The sequence below is a fragment of the Malus sylvestris genome, chromosome 15 (assembly GCF_916048215.2).
Source record: "Malus sylvestris chromosome 15, drMalSylv7.2, whole genome shotgun sequence".
Classification (NCBI taxonomy): domain Eukaryota; kingdom Viridiplantae; phylum Streptophyta; class Magnoliopsida; order Rosales; family Rosaceae; genus Malus; species Malus sylvestris.
This window is the reverse complement of record NC_062274.1, coordinates 43,017,972-43,039,958: the sequence shown is the minus strand read 5'-3', so window position 1 is coordinate 43,039,958 and position 21,987 is coordinate 43,017,972. Positions and strand designations below refer to the sequence as shown.

The 21,987-nt window shown below is 36.4% G+C and overlaps 2 protein-coding genes and 1 non-coding gene across 7 annotated transcripts; 1 reads left to right on the top strand and 2 right to left on the bottom strand.

The window, feature by feature from the left end:
• Positions 1-9,491: 9,491 nt before the first annotated feature.
• LOC126604731 (uncharacterized) lies at positions 9,492-11,943 on the top strand. Its single transcript, XM_050272031.1, has 5 exons — positions 9,492-9,943; positions 10,056-10,130; positions 10,823-10,962; positions 11,117-11,254; positions 11,556-11,943. The coding sequence occupies exons 1-5, from the start codon at positions 9,703-9,705 to the stop codon at positions 11,763-11,765; spliced, it is 804 nt and encodes a 267-aa protein (XP_050127988.1). The 5' UTR covers positions 9,492-9,702; the 3' UTR covers positions 11,766-11,943.
• On the bottom strand, positions 11,918-16,129 carry LOC126604729 (phosphopantothenate--cysteine ligase 2-like). Of its 5 annotated transcripts, XR_007616726.1 has the most exons (12): positions 16,012-16,128; positions 15,831-15,893; positions 15,437-15,587; positions 15,211-15,334; positions 15,085-15,129; positions 14,890-14,975; positions 13,853-13,905; positions 13,696-13,755; positions 13,479-13,580; positions 12,869-12,988; positions 12,171-12,473; positions 11,918-12,018 (listed from the first exon to the last, which is right to left on the bottom strand). XR_007616726.1 is itself a non-coding variant. In XM_050272028.1 (11 exons), the coding sequence occupies exons 3-11, from the start codon at positions 15,582-15,584 to the stop codon at positions 12,234-12,236; spliced, it is 978 nt and encodes a 325-aa protein (XP_050127985.1). In that variant the 5' UTR covers positions 15,585-15,600; positions 15,831-15,893; positions 16,012-16,129; the 3' UTR covers positions 11,918-12,233. The 5 variants fall into 5 exon arrangements, 4 of the variants coding, with proteins under 4 accessions (XP_050127985.1, XP_050127984.1, XP_050127987.1 ...); XM_050272028.1 differs by having other exon boundaries at positions 11,918-12,473; positions 15,437-15,600; positions 16,012-16,129; XM_050272027.1 differs by having other exon boundaries at positions 11,918-12,473.
• A 2,167-nt stretch (positions 16,130-18,296) lies between these two features.
• Positions 18,297-18,368, bottom strand: TRNAW-CCA (transfer RNA tryptophan (anticodon CCA)). The gene has a single exon. It is a non-coding gene; the product is annotated as a tRNA-Trp (tRNA).
• Between the last annotated feature and the right edge of the window lie 3,619 nt (positions 18,369-21,987).

Sequence of the window (21,987 nt, the reverse complement as noted above, 5' to 3'; positions counted from 1 at the left end):
TAATCAGAGCAGAGCATAAATATCCTAAGTGCAGTCCGATTGGACAAGTACTAATTATACAACACCCAAAGGTGATCCTACATTTGTGATGTTCTGTCAGAACCACCGTCGAAATCCCCGTGAGCCACCAAAGCACTTTTACCTAAAACCTGGAGGGGCGCAAAATAGAAAGTGTGAGTGGGCAAAAACAAAGCTTTTCAAATTCATTTCATTTATCAAAAACGCTAATCCCTCGTCGTAAAACCTATATAATTTCCCAGAAAAATAATATATGCTATATCATAAATCATGCTCATAATGAAAATCCATAGAAATATACCATGCCAAAATATCTTAATGAAATGCTATAAGTAATCCAGTTAAAATATATCAATGCCAGATATCATATCATCCGGATCCACCTAACGTGACCTGCCCGGTTGAGTCTATAGCTCATAACCATTCTCAATCATATCAAATCCTGCACACAAGTCGGAACTACTTAAAGTGGTATGTACGACAAGACTAGGTGTAAAATAAATATGCTCTAGTGCTACGATTACGTGAAGATTGTGCGAATGATCGCGGGTCACCTACGAGTCGGAACCACTTATAATGGTCTGTACGACAAACCTGTGCACCTAACTTGGATCCAAGGTAAGTATATGGTGCGGGAGATGAACATCACGTGAATGACTGTGCCCTAACTCTGGGCGGGAGCACTAACACTGGGGTGCAGGTTTATGAGCTCTCAATGCATCACATCATATCTCGCATAACTAAAGCAATCTCATATCTTTAATTTATGAACTTACCTGGCACTTACATGTGCGTCCGTAGCACCAATCATAAATATATGCAACTATTAATGCATAAATAAAATAGGCAGATACTTTGCATGGCATTTCAAAATGTATAATCATTCAAATTCATTTTCTGGGAAAAATCTCAAGTATATAGGTATATACGGAAAACCAAAAGCCCACTCATTGGTATGTTGAAGGGTCGTAGCCCCTAAGCCTCGATTGATGGCGCTCGTCCTCTGGATAGGTCTCACCTATATGCAAAATAACTAAATAAACATTAATTAAAGCACACAACCAAAATTAGCTAATAACTTCTCATACAATGCTCAAATAGGGTGTTTGAATATACCAACACGATCTACTCAACCTCATGAACATCCCCATATTTTTAAAATAATTTTTGGACCACCCACGCGCCGCCACCCGCCGGTAAGGGCACAGCCAGACGCACCCTCACGCGCCACCAAACCCTAACTGAGCCTAATGACCGTTAGGAATATTCCGTTAAAACCTTAATAAAAGTTAACGGCGTTACGTGACGCCGTTAGAATATTCCGTCAGACTTGATGGAATATTCTCCTTTGTCTTTCTTGGTTCACCGGAAACCGTTGCTGGCGCCCCTGCGATTGCTGGCTTCTGGAAAATATTAAAACCTTCATTCCTTACTCATTTTTTCACCAAAATCCATGAAATTTGTCTCAAAATGAAGCTTAGAATGAGTAGAACACATTCTTACCACTTTCAAGCCTTGAAATCCATGGGATCTCGTCGGAGAAACCTTGATAATCTGGCCAAAATTTGAAACTCATCAAACTAAGCTTCCCGACGTCCAAAACACTCCAACTTTCTTCCCCGAGCTTTGTGAAGATGTTCTAAAGCTTCTTAGGACCTCAAAACTCCTTGAAAAGTCCACAATTACGATCACATGAACAATGCTCAAAATCAGGGTTATTGGTTTCTCGGGAAAACAAAGGCTTCGCATCCAATGAAAGGTATGGATGGGTTCCTAAGCTCACAAGCACGAAAATGGCTTCCAAAACCTTGATCCGTGCCAGAATTGATTGGTTCATGGGTTGACCGTACAATTGTACGGATAATGGATGAAAACCGAGAGAGGGAGGAGAGAGAAAGGTCAACGGGTATGGGTATGGGTGTGTGTGAGTGTGTGTGATCCTAGTTGGCAACAAAACAACCAACCACAAACTAGGAAAAAATTTAGTTCTAATTGGGTCCAAACAATTAGGACTTAACATGAATTGGACCACAACCAAAACATATCACCCACAACACCAACTAACGTCCAAGGGTAATTTAGTCAATTCACGCCATCGATAAAAAAAAATTAGGACGGGCTGTGACACCAATTTAGGGTGAACCATAGTATATGTGTGTTCTTGTGTTTGTGTGATTTACGGTCAAATTTAAGTTGGCTCAAAATTGATGCGAACATTTTGTTACAAAAGTTTGAGCACTAGTGATCTCTATAATTAACATGTTAGTTTCGATGATCATCATATCGTGAATCGGCTGAATCTTAACTATGTAGTGAATTTTTAATTTTCTCCTATACATCAAAGTTATTAGAGTTCCTTGTTCATAGTCATCCATCAATATAAAATAAACACCTACCACTAAATATTATGCAATTGCATAAAGTTTATTATCATGCAAATGTGATGCTGAAAAATAAATATCTGTTGTGTGCAATATCACTAAAATATTCTCATGAAATTCAGGTTTTGAAAAAGACCAAATATTTGTGTTATTTGTTTTGAGGAATTGTGGCTTCATAAGGACCATGTTTTTCTTTTTCTTTTTTGGGGTCAAACATGTGAGAATCATGTTTTCAAACTACATATATAGTTACCAATTTTTAATCACAAATAGAGCTAAGGATCTAAACAGAGAATAAGTCATATATAAACCAAAATTTGGTGTTGTTTATTGTACCTGTCTAGTTCTAGTGTTGATTAAAATTTTGTAATCGGAACAGGTTCTATTTGTTTACATTTGCCTTATAAAAATGCAGCATTTTAATATTAATTATAATTCTGCTATATAACTTCTTGAACTTATTGAACTAAAACTTAGATGAGGTGAGAAATTGTTAATAAGCATAAAGCAGTAAATACGTATTCCCATCTAGATTATCGTATTATCAACTACCACTGTGACAATGGACTCCTTGTTACTTTGCTGAACTGTATATGTTGCTCTTGTCCAAAGCTGCAGGCATATCTGTCAACAATAGTTGTTAGACATTATTGGTATAAACAATAGACTTATAATTATTCCTCTAAATAGCCATCATTACTTTACTTTATAGCTAGTCATCATTACTTTGCTTTGCTTTCCTTTTCTCCTTATTTTCCTCTTCGGTGTTTTCCTCATGTAATCATCATTTGGCTTGTCCACTTGGTGGGACTAGTTGTGTAGTTTTTGGCCCTCTATAAGAGAGGACTTCCCTCTTGTAAACAAATGATAATAAAATATATTATAATTTCTGAGATGGTATCAGAGCAGTCGATCATGACTAACTCTTGAACCTCAAAAACAGAAAGAAAAAAAAAAGCTTCCGCCATATCATATCTCAATCATCATATCAGTTTTATTTTTATTTCAACTTTATTGATCTTAAGCCTATACAATGGCTAATGATGATGAAGTATCAGACCTACCAATTTAGTCCTTCGCACCAGGTGAATCAAACTCCACCACACAAGTGGTCACCATTCAAAATGATAATTCCAATTTCTCTGCATGAATTAAACTTGATGAGAACAACTATTCTCTATGGCATCAAGTCATAGAGATGAAAATTGCTGGTCGAGAAAAACATGGGCATCTTTCCAGTGATACCAAGCAGCCTGCAATCACAGCCCACTGTATAACAAGTGGCGAGCTGAAAATTGCTAAGTCAAAAGTTGGTTATTTGATGCTATGACACCCAATTAGATGAAGCGGTTCATCCGTTACGACACAACCATGCAAGTATGGGATACCATAAAAAAGACTTACTCAGATGGTTCTGATGAAGCCATTTATGATCTTCATAAAAGGTCATTTACCATGAAGCAAAATGGAGCTCCTATTGCTAACTATTATAGCAATCTCATCGACATTTTTCAAGAACTTGATCAACTTAGTCCTACTAACATGAAGGACCCAGATGATATCTTATCAAGGCAGCAAGAAATTGAGCGACTTTGAGTCTATATTTTTCTTGCAGGATTAGACAACAAGTTTGATCAAATTCGTGGTGAGATTTTGAGGATGGAGCCTAAACCTGGTCTTGAAGGAGCATACTCTCATGTCAAACGTGAAAGCAATCGACAAGGAACCATGTCAGAAAGTGCCACCATGCCTGAAGCTATTGTGCTCTTTACCACAAATTCTCGATCTCCACAAGGACCTCGACTTCAAAACATAAACTCCTCAACAGCTGATCGATTTTGTAATCGACCACCTATGCAGTGCACCAAATGCGAATTGAAAAATCATACTATTCAAGGTTGTTATGAGATTATTGGCTATCCAGAAGGATGGGTTCACAAAGGACGAAAGAAGGAATCCAGCAGAGCATCATTCACCACCTCTGAGTCTTCTCAAGATGTTAGCTCATCTGACCATGTCCCAAAAGCCTTGAACACCTCAGGTATATCTAATTCTACATCCGCTAATACTTGTAATAGATCATGGATTATTGATACAAGTGCCACAGATCACATGACATATGATGCTAACATTTTTCACTTACTAAAAACAGCCAACCAGACATTCATTACCAATGCCAATGGTTCAATCTCTCCGTTTACTGGAGAAGGCTCTCTTTCACTAACTTCCTCACTCAATCTTGATCATGTCCTAGTTGTACCATCCCTAGATTACAATCTTTTATCTGTTTCTCAAATTATTGACTCCCTTAATTGTTCTGTTTCTTTTTTGCCACTATATGTCTTTTCCAGGATCTGCTTACTAGGGTCGTGATTGGTTGTGGTACTAGAATGGGCAAACTATATTATTTGGACTTAACGGAAGAATGCAGCAATAGATTAAGTCAAGTGCATCATGTAAGCAGAGACGAATCAACCCGAATGAAGAAGATTTGGTTATGCCACAGGCGATTAGGACATCCCGCATTTGGTTATCTTAAAACTTTTATTCCCTGAACTTTTTCCCTAATTCAAATAATCCAATTTCCATTGTGAAATTTTTATTTTGGCCAAAAGTCATCGTGTTTCCTATCCATTAAGATTAAATAAAAGTTCTGTGCCATTCATGGTCGTTCATTTTGACGTTTAGGGTCCTGCCAAAATTCTTACAACTTCTGGATTTAGATGGTTTGTGACATTTATAGATGACTGTACTAGAATGACCTGGGTGTTTCCAATGAAGCACATGGAGTATGTGAACTGCTTTGGGTGAAGAATTTACTGTGAGATTTGGGATTTAGGCCCAAGCATACTATGCGTCTACATTATGACAACAAGGTTGCAATTGACATTGCTCACAATCCGGTTTAACATTATTGAACCAAACATGTGGAGGTGGATACACATTTTATTAAAGAAAAAATTAAGGCAAGACTTATTGAAGTTCAATTCGTTAAATTTGAAGATCAATTAGCATACATGCTCACCAAAGCAGTCACAAGTTCAGTATTTCACAACTCACTAAGCAAGTTGGGCATTCATGACATCTATGCACCAACTTGAGAGGGAGTGTCAACAACAGCTGCTAGACATTATTGGTATAGATAATAGACTTGTAATTATTCCTCTAGCTAGTCATCATTATTTTACTTTATAACTAGCTATCATTACTTTACTTTATAGCTAGTCATCATTACTTTGCTTTGAATTCCTTTTCTCTTTATTTTCCTCTTCGGTGTTTAGTCATCATTACTTTGCTTTGAATTCCCTTTCTCCTTATTTTCCTCTTCGATGTTTTCCTCATGTAATCATCATTTGGCTTGTCCACTAGTTAGGACTAGTTATGTAGTTTTTGGCCCTCTATATGAGAGGACTTCCCTCTTGTAAACAAATGATAATGAAGTATATTACAATTTCTGAGAATATCATCTCCGGTAGGAAACTTTGCAGAAAATGTCTCAGATCCTAAACAACGGGCACCAAGCAGCGCGAGGCTTGCTTGCATTGAGGGAGGACTTTCACTTGCTACGTGCCCTCGATTTTCTTTGGACCGTTCGCCGCGGTGAACCAACAGTCAGCTACCACCTAGTCTCCATTGATACGTATATTACAGAAGGTGTAAATATGAAGAAGTTTAGTGCTTGAGTGTCACCAATTCAAAACACACATATAGGTTTTCAAGTCAAATCTCCATTGTCCAATGCTTGTTGCATATACTAGTTTGATTGAAATGGGAGGGATATTAAGTTATTAACACTAAATAAATGTGTAAATTAGTCTGAAATATCAAGGTTTGTTGAGTTATATTTTAACCTCATTTCTTATATTATTGGGAACTTTGCCTGATTATTTTGAACATTAGATCCACAATTTTAAGTCCAGCTAAAAGTTCCGCTTTTGAGCTCAAAAATTGAACTCTGAACATGAAATGCCATGCAGGATTAGGAGAAAAACTTAGTTGAAGTTGTACGAAACACTCTTTTGTGTAATGCGAAAAGAGATACATATACAATTAGGGCATACAACTACGATAGAAAAAAAATTTCTTTGAGAGTAGACGTATGTATACATGAAAAATTATATATGAATGTGCATTCTTGGTCAATAGTTTAATAACAATTATCATGTCATTTTAGTATTACAATATAGTTGTATTCATCGTCATTGTAAGTGACATGTCTTAAATTCGATTCTCGTTAATAATATATTGTAAACAAAATTATTATGGCTAACCCATAGTATAGATTGACATAATAAAAGATAATTCGTAAAATACCATTGTAATACCCTGAAAATTTAAAATACATGGTTATGTGGAGTAAATCGAGAATAAATGATTTATGGTTATGAAAAATTTAATTAAGAACTTTTAAAGTTTGTTTCAGAAATTATTATAATTTACATCGTAAAATTTATTGATAAGTGAAAAGATGAAAATGTGTTGACTTTTGTTACCTCGTGGTCGTGACACGTTTGACATATTAATTAGTATATTTGAATAATGTTCGTCGCCACGAATGTGTGAGTGCAAATTGGGGGCTAATCGGAATTTCGGCGAAGAAGTTGCGGATTTTTAATCTTTTAGTTGATGGGCAATATAGTAAATTGGGAAAAAGGAGATTTTTCTAGAAGGGAGGAGACCTTTTTCTTCTTCCCGGGGGGGAAGGAAAAAAGAAAAAAAAAGAAAAAGGAAGAGGGGCTGTTCTTGTTTCTGTTTTGGGTCGTTACAAAAATTGGTATCAGAGCGAACGATTCTACTCTACAATATGCGTTATGCTTGAGTTCTTCGTTGGTTTGCTGCTCAGAAAGCAGAAACTAGTTGTTCCACTTAAAAACCTTTCCCAAAAATCATAAGTTTTGGTGTCAATTTTTATTCATGAATCATTTTGAGCTACAAAGTTTAGGCAATCGTTTTCAGCTACAATGTTATGGAGCTGAGCTTTACAATTCTAGGTAAATTTTTAAAAGCTATTTTTAAAGATTGTGAGATTTATTTGTTACTTTTGTATTTGAAGAATTTATCTATTTTAAAATGAATTGCTACATTGGTTAAGTCGTTGGTTATTATGGGTGGATCCAAGCTACTGGAAACTCTAGTTAGAATGTTTGATTACAAGGATTTATTTATAGTTATGATGTGTGCTATAATTTCGGCTTACCGAGACATTTTTCCTCTTTTATGACATTGGCGTTTGACAAGAATTGTATATGGGGCTACTCACATATATCAGGTGCACTGTGTTTAACAAGGAAGATCATTGATATATTCACAGCTATGGGTTAAAAATCAAACTGTGAAGTGAATTGGGAAATTGCATATATGAGTAGCTAGTGTTGTGAGTTAATCTAGTCTCTACTGTCTTTACACTTTAGCTAAACTACTTACGTTGTCCCCACTCTTATTGGCGTGAAATATGACTTGCGGTGATATTGAACCATTGCATGAGTATTATGAATGAAGGTACATTCACATGAATTATTTCGAAGACCTGAGAGTGAAAGGGATTGTGTGGTTTCCCTGGGTTTCGATCCCCTAAACCTTCAGAGGGTGTTATACGGTCGGGCTACTCTTGCGGAATAGTCTATGTGGTATGGCCGTTGGAAATGGACACTCCTGGATTGAGAGTTACCAGGAGTGAGGGGCACCGCGCGCTGCCTTGGGTTTCGATCCCCTAAACCTCTGGGGGCCTACACGGCCGGACATGTACCATATCCCGTGGGGAGGGTACTTGGTTCTGGGGTGTAGGATTAAATGGACACTCTCGTTATCCTACTTCGGGCTGTTGTGGTCAGAGTGAAGTGAGGGTAATCGGCCGCGGGACCGGTCATCAGATTGGATTATGTTGGCACCCGAGTTCTGGGAGTGAATTGTGGTGACGGCTATGTATAACCAATAATGGTATGTGATTTTACCAGTGATTGTGATTTCAAATTCCTATGATTTGGCTGTAATTTCTTATAACTGAATTGCCAATTTAAATGGTTTAGCTTGAAATTTTGATATTTATTTGGCCGATGATGGTTACGGTTGGGAAATTTATGATAATTGTTTTGCCAATGGTAAATGTGGCAATGATGGTAAGTAGTTTACCAAAGATTGTGATTATGATGCTAGTATTTACCTAACCAACAGTAAATGAGGTTGATAATCTAGTATTTATTTAGGCCATGAGGATTGTGGCTTGATGTTTTAATATTTATTTTGCCAATGTGTATGGTTAGGATTTATGATATCATTCTACCAATGAGGGTGGTAGGAAATCTGAGTATAGATGATTATTTCGTTGAATTATGTATTTTTGGAACTCAAATAAAATCGTAGACTGAGGTTATGATTTTATTCACGATAAATGGAATGGTGGAATTAGCGTTAATTCCTTTCAGTTACTCGATGGTAGAAATCTCGAGGACGAGATTTATTTTAATGGGAGTCGAATGTAATACCCTGAAAATTTAAAATACATGGTTATGTGGAGTAAATCGAGAATAAATGATTTATGGTTATGAAAAATTTAATTAAGAACTTTTAAAGTTTGTTTCAGAAATTATTATAATTTACATCGTAAAATTTATTGATAAGTGAAAAGATGAAAATGTGTTGACTTTTGTTACCTCGTGGTCATGACACGTTTGACATATTAATTAGTATATTTGAATAATGTTCGTCGCCACGAATGTGTGAGTGCAAATTGGGGGCTAATCGGAATTTCGGCGAAGAAGTTGCGGATTTTTAATCTTTTAGTTGATGGGCAATATAGTAAATTGGGAAAAAGGAGATTTTTCTAGAAGGGAGGAGACCTTTTTCTTCTTCCCGGGGGGGAAGGAAAAAAGAAAAAAAATGAAAAAGGAAGAGGGGCTGTTCTTGTTTCTGTTTTGGGTCGTTACAACCATAGTTTTGGGGTACTGTTTTTATTTTTATTTTCACTTTTGGCGGGTAAGTCCAAGATCCTAACTGTCATGCTGCAGGAAGCCTCTGTCCACAAAAATTTCCCGTGGAAAATATAATAAAAGGGGAAAATATAAAAACCAAAATTACAAATTAAAATGAAAAAAAAAGGAAAAAAAAAAACCCAAATTCAGTCAGATTCTGAAAAATATTCATTATCAGAAGTTCAGAGCCTTTCCACTTCCTTGACGCCTTCAACCTTCGCAGCCCAAATTGAAAACCCTAATTTCCATTTCCAATTTGATTGTGACCAATTCTTTCCAAATCGGTCGGATCTCCGATCTGACAGGCTGAGATAGTACCTGAATAGAACAAAACAATGAGCAATTTGAGAACCATCTGTCGGCCGCACACGGTCTTCACGTCCTTCGTGTGTTGCAGACACCAAGCTCGCTTCGGCTCTAGGGTTTCATTTCGAAACCCTAATTGCAGTCCTCGCTTTCCGCGGGTGTCCGATTTTGCGAGATTGAATTGGGGCGGGTGGTCCCGGGTCAACCAGAGAAGGACGGTGGTTAGGGCTTCCAGTTGGGACCATCCCAAATCTCCCTACGAAACTCTTGGTAATTGGATAAAGCTTCAACCTTTGATTTTTTTTTTTTTTAAATCTGGAATTTCTAACATTTTTACTGTCTCTAACTTTCTAATTTTTTGATTTTGTTTTTTGAAAATCAGAATTAGAGAGGAACGCTGACGATGACCAGATAAAGATTGCTTACAGACAGTTGGCCAAGTTCTATCATCCAGATGGTATGCTCCCTTGTCTTGTTTCGAAATTCTTTTCGAATTTTTCGATTTCATATCTGTAATTTGCTACTTTGCTAGTGGTGTTATCAGTTAATCACAAATCAAAAGAAACACTTTGTAAGAAGATAATGTATGTAAACAATTGTTGGTTTAATATGGTGAAACCCTTCAGTAAAATCGTCATTAATTTCAACTTGAAGAATCTTTGCAATTTGTGTGCAACAAAGTTATTGTGCAAAAGGGCTTATGACATTGGAAGTTGTTTTTATTCCTTACGGCTGCATTTGCGGCCTAGAATTGGAATTGGATAACTGACTAGAGTAAGAAATGAAGGCCATTCCAAATTTTGTCCAAGTTGAAGGAGGGATAAGTTTTCTGACTAATCTATCTAATTCTTTCAACTTGTTCAAATTTTGAAGTTTGCCTCCATGTCTTCCCTCATATACCTCGAATCCAATTCTAGTCTCCAAGCGTGGTTTAATTTTCATGTGATTTTTTTTTTTTTAAACTGATATCAGGCATATTGCTTATCGTCTTTCCTTTTGTGTTAGATTGCTGCATGTAATGGTTTCTATGTGTAAAAAAGTTAGATTATCAGTAAATGTGCTCTTCCTAATATTTTGTGCCATTTCCTTTGGTCTATTGGCTTTTGCTTGAACGTTCAAAATTGATCTAGTATTCTTTCCGTTTTCAAGTCTATGATGGTAGAGGGACTCTAGAGGAGGGGGAAACAGCTGAAGCTAGATTTATTAAGATTCAAGCTGCTTATGAGTTGCTCATGGATGACGAGAAGAGGGGACAATATGATAGGGATAACCGACTCAACCCAATGAAAGTAAGATTTGTAGTTTGCATATAAGTTGCCTTGTAGTTTCTTGCTTATATTTTTAGGATAGATACAGGAAAATGTAGAGTAGATTCATGATTTGTAAACAGATCAGCTTGTTTTTTTTTTAGTAACGGAATCTTTGTGTGCACTGTTATATCAGGCATCTCAAGCATGGATGGAGTGGCTAATAAAGAAGCGAAAAGCTTTTGATCAGCGAGGTGATATGGCAATAGCCGCTTGGCAAGAGCAACAGCAGCGTGAGATGAATATTCGTGCACGTCGACTTTCTCGTTCCAAGGTATAGAATCATTCTCCTAGTACACGAATCAGCTGTGAAGAATAGTTTCGGTAGTTGGGAAATAAAAATGGAATTTCTCTATTCTAACGGTTTGATAAATGCTGCAAAGCTCTGCCTTTTGCCGGATGCACAAAACATCGACGGCGATTTGTCTCTTATCATTACTGATCAAACACTATGTTCAGAAGCTCGTGCTTCTCTGTGTGATCTATTGTTTGAAATTATAATAAAGCTTTTGTGTTCTTTTGTTTTGGCTGCGTTTCTCGTCTTATGGCCTAAGATCAATGTATTTGACATCCAGGTTGACCCAGATGAAGAGAAGAGAATCCTGGCAAGAGAAAAAAAGGCCTCGGCAGAGTATTTCTCCAGTACCCTCAAGCGACACACACTAGTCTTAAAGAAAAGGGACCTAATGCGAAAGAAAGCAGAGGAAGACAAGAAAAAGCTCATCGGTCAGCTTTTAGCCGCGGAGGGACTTGAGCTCGACACACAGGACGAAGAGAAACGGTAGAGCAAGATTTACTCTTTGGCTTCTGACAGTGTAATTTGTACTATAGAATACACTTTGTAATGGCCGCTGAAGACAAATCCGTCCATACTTATATTCAACAACGAGAAAAAAATTAACCTGTATATATCTTTCGTTGAAGAAATTTATAGAAATTAATGAAAAAAATCCCATTTAATTATATCAGTGCATCCATTCTCGTGCACCTGTGTTGATATGCTTCAAATACATCTTTCAAAAGTTCACCAGAAGGTCTCTGCATCAAAAGTAAGTACAAGTAATATGATTGCTTTCAAGAGCAAAATTGTTCTGCAATCTTTTGCTCGAACGTACTACGCTGACATAAAACAGCTACATTCTACGATAGGCAAACGAAAGTTTGGATGAAAGCCAACCAAATATTGCTACCTTGAACAGAATAGGAACTGTTTGTTGCACTGGTCCGCTGTCGGATGAAATCAAGCATACTCATCATAAATCAGGATTCTCGAGATACGCCGAATGTCTTCCCACGATAAGGTCAATAAGTGGGTTCTCCACATCATCAACGCCCAGGGACTGGTTTCGGCGAACTGATATCTTTTCATTGCGTCTGACAACTACAACCTCTTCCTTGCGGGTTGAAAGCTCATTTGCTACAACCATATGTACCTTGTACTTCTTAAGAGCCATATCAGCCTTCTCCAAAAGAATCTTCGAATCCGTCTCTAGCTGTTTAGGCAAGCTTGTCAAAGGTTTTTAAGTCCAAAAAGTAATACTGCATCTTGTAATCTGTCAAAAACTTTTAGCAGAATTATATGACAAAGGTAAGGGTAGGGGGTATGATTTTGATTATTGAGAGGTACACATATATGACTGCATCATGCATGTCGAGGAAGATCTGTTAAACGAAAAGCCCCCACCAGAAATATGTCATTTTCAGGTTACTGCTACCCAGCCACGCCCTCAACCCTCGACCAAAAAATAAAAAAATAAAAAAAATAAAAATTATCGTATAGATAGTCTATGGATGCAAGTAAAAAAATAGCTCTTCCGCTAAAGTGCAGCAAGTGAACTAATGAATGGAAATGCCAGTAATTAGAAATAAGCAGAAGCTTCTATCAAACCTTAAATGATATACAGAAGGCCGTTGGTGCCCAGTCTTTCCTCAGCACTAATAGCATCTTTGGCACCTGAACAAGTCGCATGTCCAACGGACCAGATCCTGACTGAATTTTGTGTTCTGCCTGCACAATCATGCTTTGCTAAGAAATGGTGCAGCTAACGCTTAGACTTGGATGAAACTTATACACGACACAAGATGGAGTATTAGGATTCTTTTTCCTTTATTTCATAAGCAACTTTCGGACCACTAATCTCCTTATATAACAGTTTTTTCATTCAAACAAGCGATTAATTAAGCATCCAAGATTCATATGTCAACCCATTCCTATATATTCAGAGGAATATTGTGATCATAAACATGTCCTGTATAAATTTGTAAAGGACTGGATTATGTTATCTAACTGCAGAGATTCATATATAAGCCCTTAAAGAAACACTATCAAGCTTCCAAAATTCATAATCTAGTCATTTCTATGCATTTCAAGGAATATCGAGGAAAAAATATGTCCTCTAGCAATTTCTAAAAGGGGTAGCTTTTGTTATCTGTCGATTGAGTTACAGAATGCAGCCAGAGCATGTATGACATAACTTTTCAATACATTAAACCATTACCATGCTTTTCCAAGGAACATAAAAGTCAGACACTGCAGCTGCAAGGTAAAGAATTGCATTTGGCCCGAGACTTCTTATTGAAAAAGCAATCATCTGCAACATCTGCCCAAAACGCAAAGACAGATTAGTCAAGCATAGGAGGATAACTGTTATATCTAAAACAACCAGACACTCAAATATGGTTGTGAAGGGAAGTTAATAACCAACTGAAGCGAACCTGAAGATACTCAAATATGGTTGTGAAGGGAAGTTTTAACAAGAGGCCTCCTGCTACTGCCTGCAACAGAATAAATCCCCACATATAAAGGAAGTAAAAATATGCAATAAGTAAATACATATAATACTCAAAGAAAGATAAATATAAGTGATCGTACGGCATGACTTCGAGTGATGGCATTCCTCACTGCTTCCGAATGTGACTGGCACACTGGAAATATAATACAAGATTTAGTCACCTCAATAAGAACTGTCAAACATATGTATACTATTGTCAGATTTAACTTTCGAACATCACCACAAAGCTGCAAATAAAACTTCAAACATTCCTGTCTCCCATCTCCCCAAAACCCAATAATCAAGCCCAAAACCAACTCCGATAATTAAACTCTACAATAAAATCCTATAATAGCATACAAAAATCTAATATCATAGTTACTCACACTAAACATGTCAAAACAGATGGAACATCAATGTACATGACAAGCAGAAAGTTTGACATCTCTATTACTAATGCCGACAAAAACAGCTTGGTTTTCCTCTGATAATTGAGTTCTTGGTTTTTTCCTCAAGAACAGCAATCTGAATTGATCCTCAAAAGCTAGAGTCTTCAAGGCTTAATTACTCTAACCTTTTGGATGTAACCTTCCAGCCTGCTTTCTAAGCTGAGTTAAATCAGCCTACTCTATGACACTAGACCAATCACACTCTTCTTTTGGGTATATTCACTCATCTAAGAGTTTTAATGACTTAGCACTACGCGCATGTATGCCTAGGCATTTTAATCAAGCCACTAGCATCTTATGGAACTTTAACCAGCACGTTGCGGTTGGCTCTAATTCCAATAGTCAAGAATCAACCAGTACTCAAAAGCTATTTGCCGTCAAGGAGTCAAAAGCTTATTACTTGCCTTTAAGGATTGTAAGAGACTCATTGTCAGCTAGGACGTGAATATTACTTATTTGAGAAATGTAATTAAATATCCATTGCACAATGACTCTGTTTCTATCTCATGCCTTTTCTCAAGGTAGAAGTAGTTTGTTGCTAATGTACTGGTATTCAAGAAGATCATTCTTGATCCCTAAACCAGAGAGGAGGAAACATAAGTTTCTCTTCCGTCATCCATGTCCATTTTTTGTTCTACATAGAAAGAGAAAAAACACATATAATCATTTTGCAAACAAAAACTACAAACCGTTAATATTTGAGTCATCCGTATATTCAAAACATTCAAGCAAAGGATCAGCGGGAAGTGATCTGCAATATGGCTGGCAAGTACCCCTGCATAACATTGTGGAATAATCCAAAAAGTTTAGTAACAATTCTCTTCTATCGTGTTAAGTTGTTGAAATGACCAAATGATATGTAAAATGGTAGAATCAGAAATTACCTTCGATATAGAAAGATAACAGCATAACCTGCCTTCAAAAAGTACCTGCAATGTTATCAGATAAGTCTAATCCAGAAGTCCGTATTACCAAAGATGGCATATTTATTGATTTGCAGGGTGATATACTCTGTGGATGCTGCTCCCCTGTGACCCGAGCTGAAGTTGTCGATGTAGCGAACACATCGTTGCTCCAGAGGAACGGTGGTGCCACCTGATGTCACACACACAACCCTCCTAGCTCCTCCACTCTCTACATCACATTTCAAATCAATCAAAATCCACTTAACCATACTCTATCACCCAGAAAAAGAAATGACTAATATAAATGCGACAAATCAAAAGGTAAACATACCAGAAGGTGTCGAATTCTTCTTCACAAATCCCTCAAGCTTTCCACTGATATCATCACTGTTCTTCAAAGGAGGAGCTGAGTCGAAAAATGACTTGATTTCAGCATCCAGTATTTCTTTTTGAACTTCCAACCCATTTGATAAAGCCATGCCCTACAGACAATTCCTTGTCAAAACCCACAAAAAACCCTCAATTTTCACATAAACATAATTAATAACCACATATAAGTAGGAAAAGGACTAAAAGATCAAACTTTTATCATGTTAGAAATGATACGGAATAAAACCCATTGTTTTCAGATAAATATTGACCACACAAAGTTCAAAAAAAAAATATATATATATATATATCCCAAGGATCATTAGCTAGGTGACTGTAAATTGGGGAAAATATACCCTTTAAATTCCCAAAGCCCACATATGTATGCTGGGATTTCAAACCAGAACTTCACTACAAATCTGAAAAAATAAAAAATTAGTCATGAAATTCCACAATATATTTGAATTGAGAGCAAATTCAAAATTTGAATGCAGAGCAATGATCCCAATTCGAAAAATTTCCCAAAACAAAAACTACCTGCAGTGAGAGAACTGAGAGCAGCTGCTGAAAATCCAATCGAAGTGGGTTTGTCTTTCGGTTCTGTGATTCAATATTCTGGGAAGTATCGAACGGTGGAACGTTTCGTAGCCGTAGATTCCCGCGAAAATATAAAGGATAAAAACAGAGTTTTACTTTTTAACGACCTCTCAACTGTGTGTGTGTGTGTTTTTTTTTTTTTTTTTTTTTGAATTTTAACGAAAAATAATATTTTTATATTAAAAAATTAATTCTTTTATTATTTATTTTACTTTTTATTTTATCATTATCATTAAAATTTAAATTTTTTATACCTTTTTCATTAGTGTTTTTTTTTTTTTTTAACAGTGGAGGGTAAAATATCCAAGGTCAATGTGAACAAAATTAAATAAAAATTAAACAGCACCACAATTAAATAAAAATAAAAATAAAATTGAGAAGATAACCGAAGAAACCTGAAATTGAAGCGGCGGTGTTCGGATGTTTCTTGGGGGCAGAGGGATGGGCTTGATTTTGTTATGGTGCTGGCTGGCTGGGTGTGTAAGTGTGACCAGAGTTGTTGTAGTAATATGGTCCAAAAAGTAATTTGGTCGTGTTTTTCTTAATATTACGATCTGATGATATTTCTTTTTATCATAAGTGAGAAACCACTACAGGTATCCCAATGAAAAAGTGCTAACCACAAGTCCCTAAAGAAAAAAAATGAGAAGTTCTAGGTTCGATACTTTGTAAGATGTGAATCTGCTTGATCGTGACCACAAATAAATTGCAACTCCCAACTTAATTCTTTCAGATCCGAAAATGTTAGATAATTATAGTTCGCTATCTCTCTGTTTGGAAAAAACAAAAATAATTCAGTTGAGTAAGTTTTTTCAATTTTTTTTAATACACACTAATATTTATTGAATAAACTTATACTTACATTGAAAACGTCCACAATACATCAAAGACACCAAAAATTCTAAAAGGAAAAAAGCATAGGACATTGTTCACCACCCTAAATTTTGGTGTATACTCATCACATACCTAATCATTTGTCACGCATCATTTCAATTAACCTTGATTAATTTTTTTCAAAATTGCAAAGTAGTATTTAATGTGAAAGTTAACTAAAGTTAAGTGAAAAGACACATGAGAAATAATTAAGTGTATGATAAGCATACACTATAGTCATGATAGTGGGCAAAAATGCTCCCACTTTTTAAACATAGGGTTTGATGTGGTGTTGGGTGTGTGAGTGTGAGTTGTTGTAGTAAAATAGTCCAAAAATAATTTATTGGTATTCCTCTTAATACTACGATTTGTATTTCTCTTTACTTATAAGTGAAAAACCAAGACAAGTGATCCAATGGTAAAGTGTGAGTGACTCCCTAAAGAAAAAAAAGAGTTACTGAGTTCGATACTTTGCAAGACCAAAAAATGGTGGATAATCATGGTTCGTCACCAGTTATTTTCCTTTTTAAAGAAAAAACAAAAATAATTTAGTTGAGTAATTTTTTTTTCTTTTTTTTTTAATACAGACTAATATTTATTGATTCAACTTATAGTTACATTGAAAACGTCTACAATACATCAAAGACACCAAAAATTCTAAAGGGAAAAAAGCACAGGACATTGTTAAGTGTTACATGCTGACTTATTAATCTAAAATTTGGATGAAATGAGGGTTTAGGCTAAGTGGTACATGCTGAACTCGATATTAAATTAGGCTACTCATTTTGTAATTTAGCCAAACTCTCAATCCCTTTAGTATAAAAATATCGATGTACTAAAAAAAGGATGAAATGAGTAGAAATTAGACATTAAAAGGGAATTGGCGATTTTTCTAAGTTTGAGTCCTAATTATTCCAAAAGAAAAACATATTAAGGGCGAATAAAGTTCATAACTTTCTCAAGTATGGACTTTTGTCATATTCTTTAGATGTTTTATGTAAAATTGTATATAGTACACAAGATAGCACAAAATTTATTTAAAATTCAAACGTGAATATCAAAAATTTAAATTATATTAAAAAACATGTTATCTTTGATAAGAGTGAACAATTTTGAAAAAAATCGTCTAGCTTGTGCTTCTCTAGAAAATACTCATGTGTGTTTATTTTTATTTTTATATATATCAAATAGCATCGTAAAACACTAATTCTTGTAAAATAATAATTTAAAAGATTTAGGAGAATGCAACTAATTATTTCATGGAAATTGGGGAAAAAACAAGTGGGGAGTTTTTACTTATTTTTATAGTACCAACCAAAATAAATAACAAAAAAAAAACCGGGACAGGGTATTGAACCCGACGTGAATCGAACACGCAACCTTCTGATCTGGAGTCAGACGCGCTACCATTGCGCCACGGATCCGGTCATTAATCATCTGCTATTAATGCCCAAAATCCTAAGTTTAAATCCTGGGCGACGTCGTTTCAACTCTTTAAGCACGCTACAAAAACGGTTCAGAGAGCCTTCCCGCCAGAGCCCAACCGCATAACAGCTGGAAACCACTGAGTCGTCTTCTCCAAGAAAACCCCAATACCCCATATCCCCACATTCTTGCCGAGAGAAAGAGAGCAACCGACAATGGCCGCCGACCGATCGAAGCTTCAGACCCAGATCGACATCAAGCCTCATCAGCTCCCGAAACTCTCCAAGAACCCAAGCTCTCTTTCTTCGCCTCCCGCTACCGCCGCCGAGCCGACACTTGGCTCATTTCTTTCTTCGTGATCCTCCACATCGTGGCCTTCCGTAAACGAACACCTCTCAAGCTCGGGTGAATGACTTGTGCAGTGTGATATGCTCAGAGAAATTGTCACTCTTGGTGACTATTGCAACAGAATGGAGAGAGAGACACATGCAAACTCAGCGTCAATGCTGCGTTGATAGCTGTCGAGTTGTATAGAAGAGAAAGGTGAATGGTCTCTCACTTTTGCAGTGTAAAATTTGCAGAAAAACTTGTAAAGAGGGTCGGCATGAGGTATATAGATACAACGGTCTCTCTTTGTAAGGATATATTCTCTCATGGATCTGTCGGAGTTAAATAACATTCTTGAATTGATATATGATCGTTAATCTGAACTGAGCACTACTACTTTGCATTGGTTTGTTTTACAGCGGTTTGGTAGTATTCATCTTCACTTAAAAAATGTCTTAGGTTCGAATCTCGTGGATGGCGAATTCAATATCAAATTACACTGCCCATTGTGTGGCTTTGCTGAACTTCCCCTTCCTTTAGTGGAAAAATATTGATGCACTAAAATAAAACCATTGGTTTGTTTTAGGGTCCTCTTCAGTCTATACTGAACCATAAACAATATCAACGCAGCTAGAGAGAGAAAGAATACACAAGAAAACAAAGAGAGAAAGTAGTAACCGACTTATCAACTTTTGTTTTCATTAAATGAATACCTATTTTTACTACAATATAAATACCTCACAGTATAACTAACATCTGACATCAAGATCTCAATAACAAACTGACACATGACACTCTTTTACAATTGACACTTGTTACAATCTATTCAACCTTATACTCTAACATTCCCCCTCAATCTTATGCTGAGAACAAGCAAGCATAAGATTGGAACAATGAGTGTTAACAAAGGAGAACATAAGCCTTTAGTGAATATGTCTGCATGTTGATCTGCAGAAGCAACAAATTGGAGAGAAAAGGTTCCTTGTTGAACACGTTCATGCACAAAGTGACAATCAACTTCAATATGTTTGGCTTTTGAGAGAAAAATAGGATTTGTTGCTAATGCCATGGCAGATATATTATCACGGTGCAGTAAAGGAGGAGAAGAACTGTCAATGTGCAAATCTTTTAATAGTTGCTACAGCCACACAATTTCTGCAGTAGTAGTTGTCATTGCCTTGTACTCAACCTTTGTTGATGATCTACTAACAATGTGCTATTTTTTAGAGCTCCAGAAGATAGGATTAGAGCCAAGAAAGACAACAAAACCTGTAATAGACCTTCGATCATTGAGATCACATGCCCAATCAGCATCCGTGTATGCTTTCAGTGCTAATGAACCAGGTCAAAAACATATACCCCATCCTAAGGTGCCTCGAAGATATCTCAAAATTCTCTTGACAACATAGTGAGACTTCAAAGGTGAATGCATGAATTGACACACATGATTCACAGAATAAGCAATGTCTGGCCAAGTAAACGTTAAGTATTGTAATGCCCCTACAATACTTCTATAATTGGTGGGATCTAATAACAAAGACTACCATGATTCAACAGTTTTTTATTTGGATGACACGGAGTTATACACGGCTTACATTGCATCATGTCTGTTTTATGCAGTAAATCTTGAACATACTTAGATTGATGCACAAACAGCCCCTGATCTTGATAGTCAATTTGTAAACCAAGGAAATAATGAAGAACACCTAAATCCTTCATATTAAACTCAGTTGTCAACTGAGCGATCACAACACAAGTTGAACTATCTCCAATTAGAATTATATCATCCACGTACAACAATAACATAACAATATGCTTACCATCATGTTTAACAAATAATGACGGATAAGCATAGGATGATTTAAACCCCAAGGAGAGTAGGAAGGTGGTGAACCTGTCATTCCATGCTCGGGGAGCTTGCTTTAGCCCATACAAGGACCTCTCTAGCTTATAGACATAGGTAGGATGATTCTTGTCAATAAATCCTAGAGGTTGTGACATGTAAACTTCCTCTTCAAGAAAACCATGTAAGAATACATTCTTGACATCTAATTGCTTGAGTTTTCAACCGTGAGTTGCTGCTAAAGACAACATTAACCTCATAGCAGTTGGCTTGACCACGGGACTTAAAGTTTCATAATAATCCAAACCAACTTCCTGAGAAATTCCCTTTGCCACTAACCGAGCCTTGTGTCTTGCAATTGAACCATCCGGATTCCTCTTGATGTTATAAATCTATTTGCAGCCAACCAAATTTTTACTTAGAGGAAGTGGAACAAGTCTCCAAGTCTTCTGTTGTAACAAAGCATCCATTTCTTCCTTCATGGCAGGTTGCCACTAGATGGATTTGGAAGCTGCAATAAAAGACTTTGGTTATGTGTTAGAATCAGACTTGATAGCAATATAGACCTGTTTCTTCTTAAAAATCCCAGACTTTGATCTAGTCTGCATAGGATGAGAATTATGAGGAGGAAGTGACACCATTTGTAATGTTGAAACTTGAGATGTGGTAGTGTCTGGATGTAGCTCAGAATATTGTAAATCTGTTGTCTAAGAATTGGATGAAGTTGCTATCTTAATATTTGGTTGAGTTGCTGTTGCAGAACTTATGGAAGCAGTGGAGACACGATCACCATTTCTGAGAGATAAAGACTGAGTAACACTAGGGATAAAAGCATTGGAAGGGGGTACACAAGCATGTGGTAAAGGTATAGGTATTATAGGAGTATGCACAAAAGTATTTGGATGAATAACAGTAGGTGTGGAAGTTGAAGAGATGGATAATGAAAACACAGTATGAGTGATTGTTTGTGGGGTAGGAAATTGTGTTTTATCAAACAATACATGCCTATACACAATCAATTTGTTATCTTTGACAAAATAACAAATATATCCCTTGTATTGAGCTGCATATCCCAAGAAAATACACATAGTAGTCTTAAGTTCAAGCCTAAAACCTTTGTTATATAAGGTTTCAGATAGGGGTAGCATGCACAGCCAAAGACCTTTAAATGACCTAGTGTAGGTGGAGAGTGATATAAAGCTTCAAAAGGAGACTGCATTTTCAAGGTAGGGGTAGGCATCCTATTGATAAGATATGTGGCAGTTGCACAAGCATGATACTAAAATTTTGATGGCAAAGAGGCTTGTTGAAGTAAGGTTATGGCTGTTTCCACAACATGTCTATTTTTTTCATTCAGTTAACCCATTTTGCTTAGGGGTATAAGGGTAGGATTTTTTGATGTAAAATGCCTTTGTCCCTAAGAAAAGTTTGAAAAATGTTGCTTATAT

Coding starts and splice junctions, on each gene's coding strand:
- LOC126604729 (XM_050272028.1), bottom strand. CDS start 15,584: ATGGCTTTATCAAATGGGTTGGAAGTTCAAAAAGAAATACTGGATGCT. Junction 14,976..15,084: donor GTTATCTTTCTATATCGAAG/GTAATTTCTGAT, acceptor AATGTTATGCAG/GGGTACTTGCCAGCCATATT. Junction 13,906..14,889: donor GGATGACTCAAATATTAACG/GTTTGTAGTTTT, acceptor TTATATTTCCAG/TGTGCCAGTCACATTCGGAA.
- LOC126604731 (XM_050272031.1), top strand. CDS start 9,703: ATGAGCAATTTGAGAACCATCTGTCGGCCGCACACGGTCTTCACGTCC. Junction 10,131..10,822: donor CAAGTTCTATCATCCAGATG/GTATGCTCCCTT, acceptor TCCGTTTTCAAG/TCTATGATGGTAGAGGGACT. Junction 11,255..11,555: donor GTCGACTTTCTCGTTCCAAG/GTATAGAATCAT, acceptor TTTGACATCCAG/GTTGACCCAGATGAAGAGAA.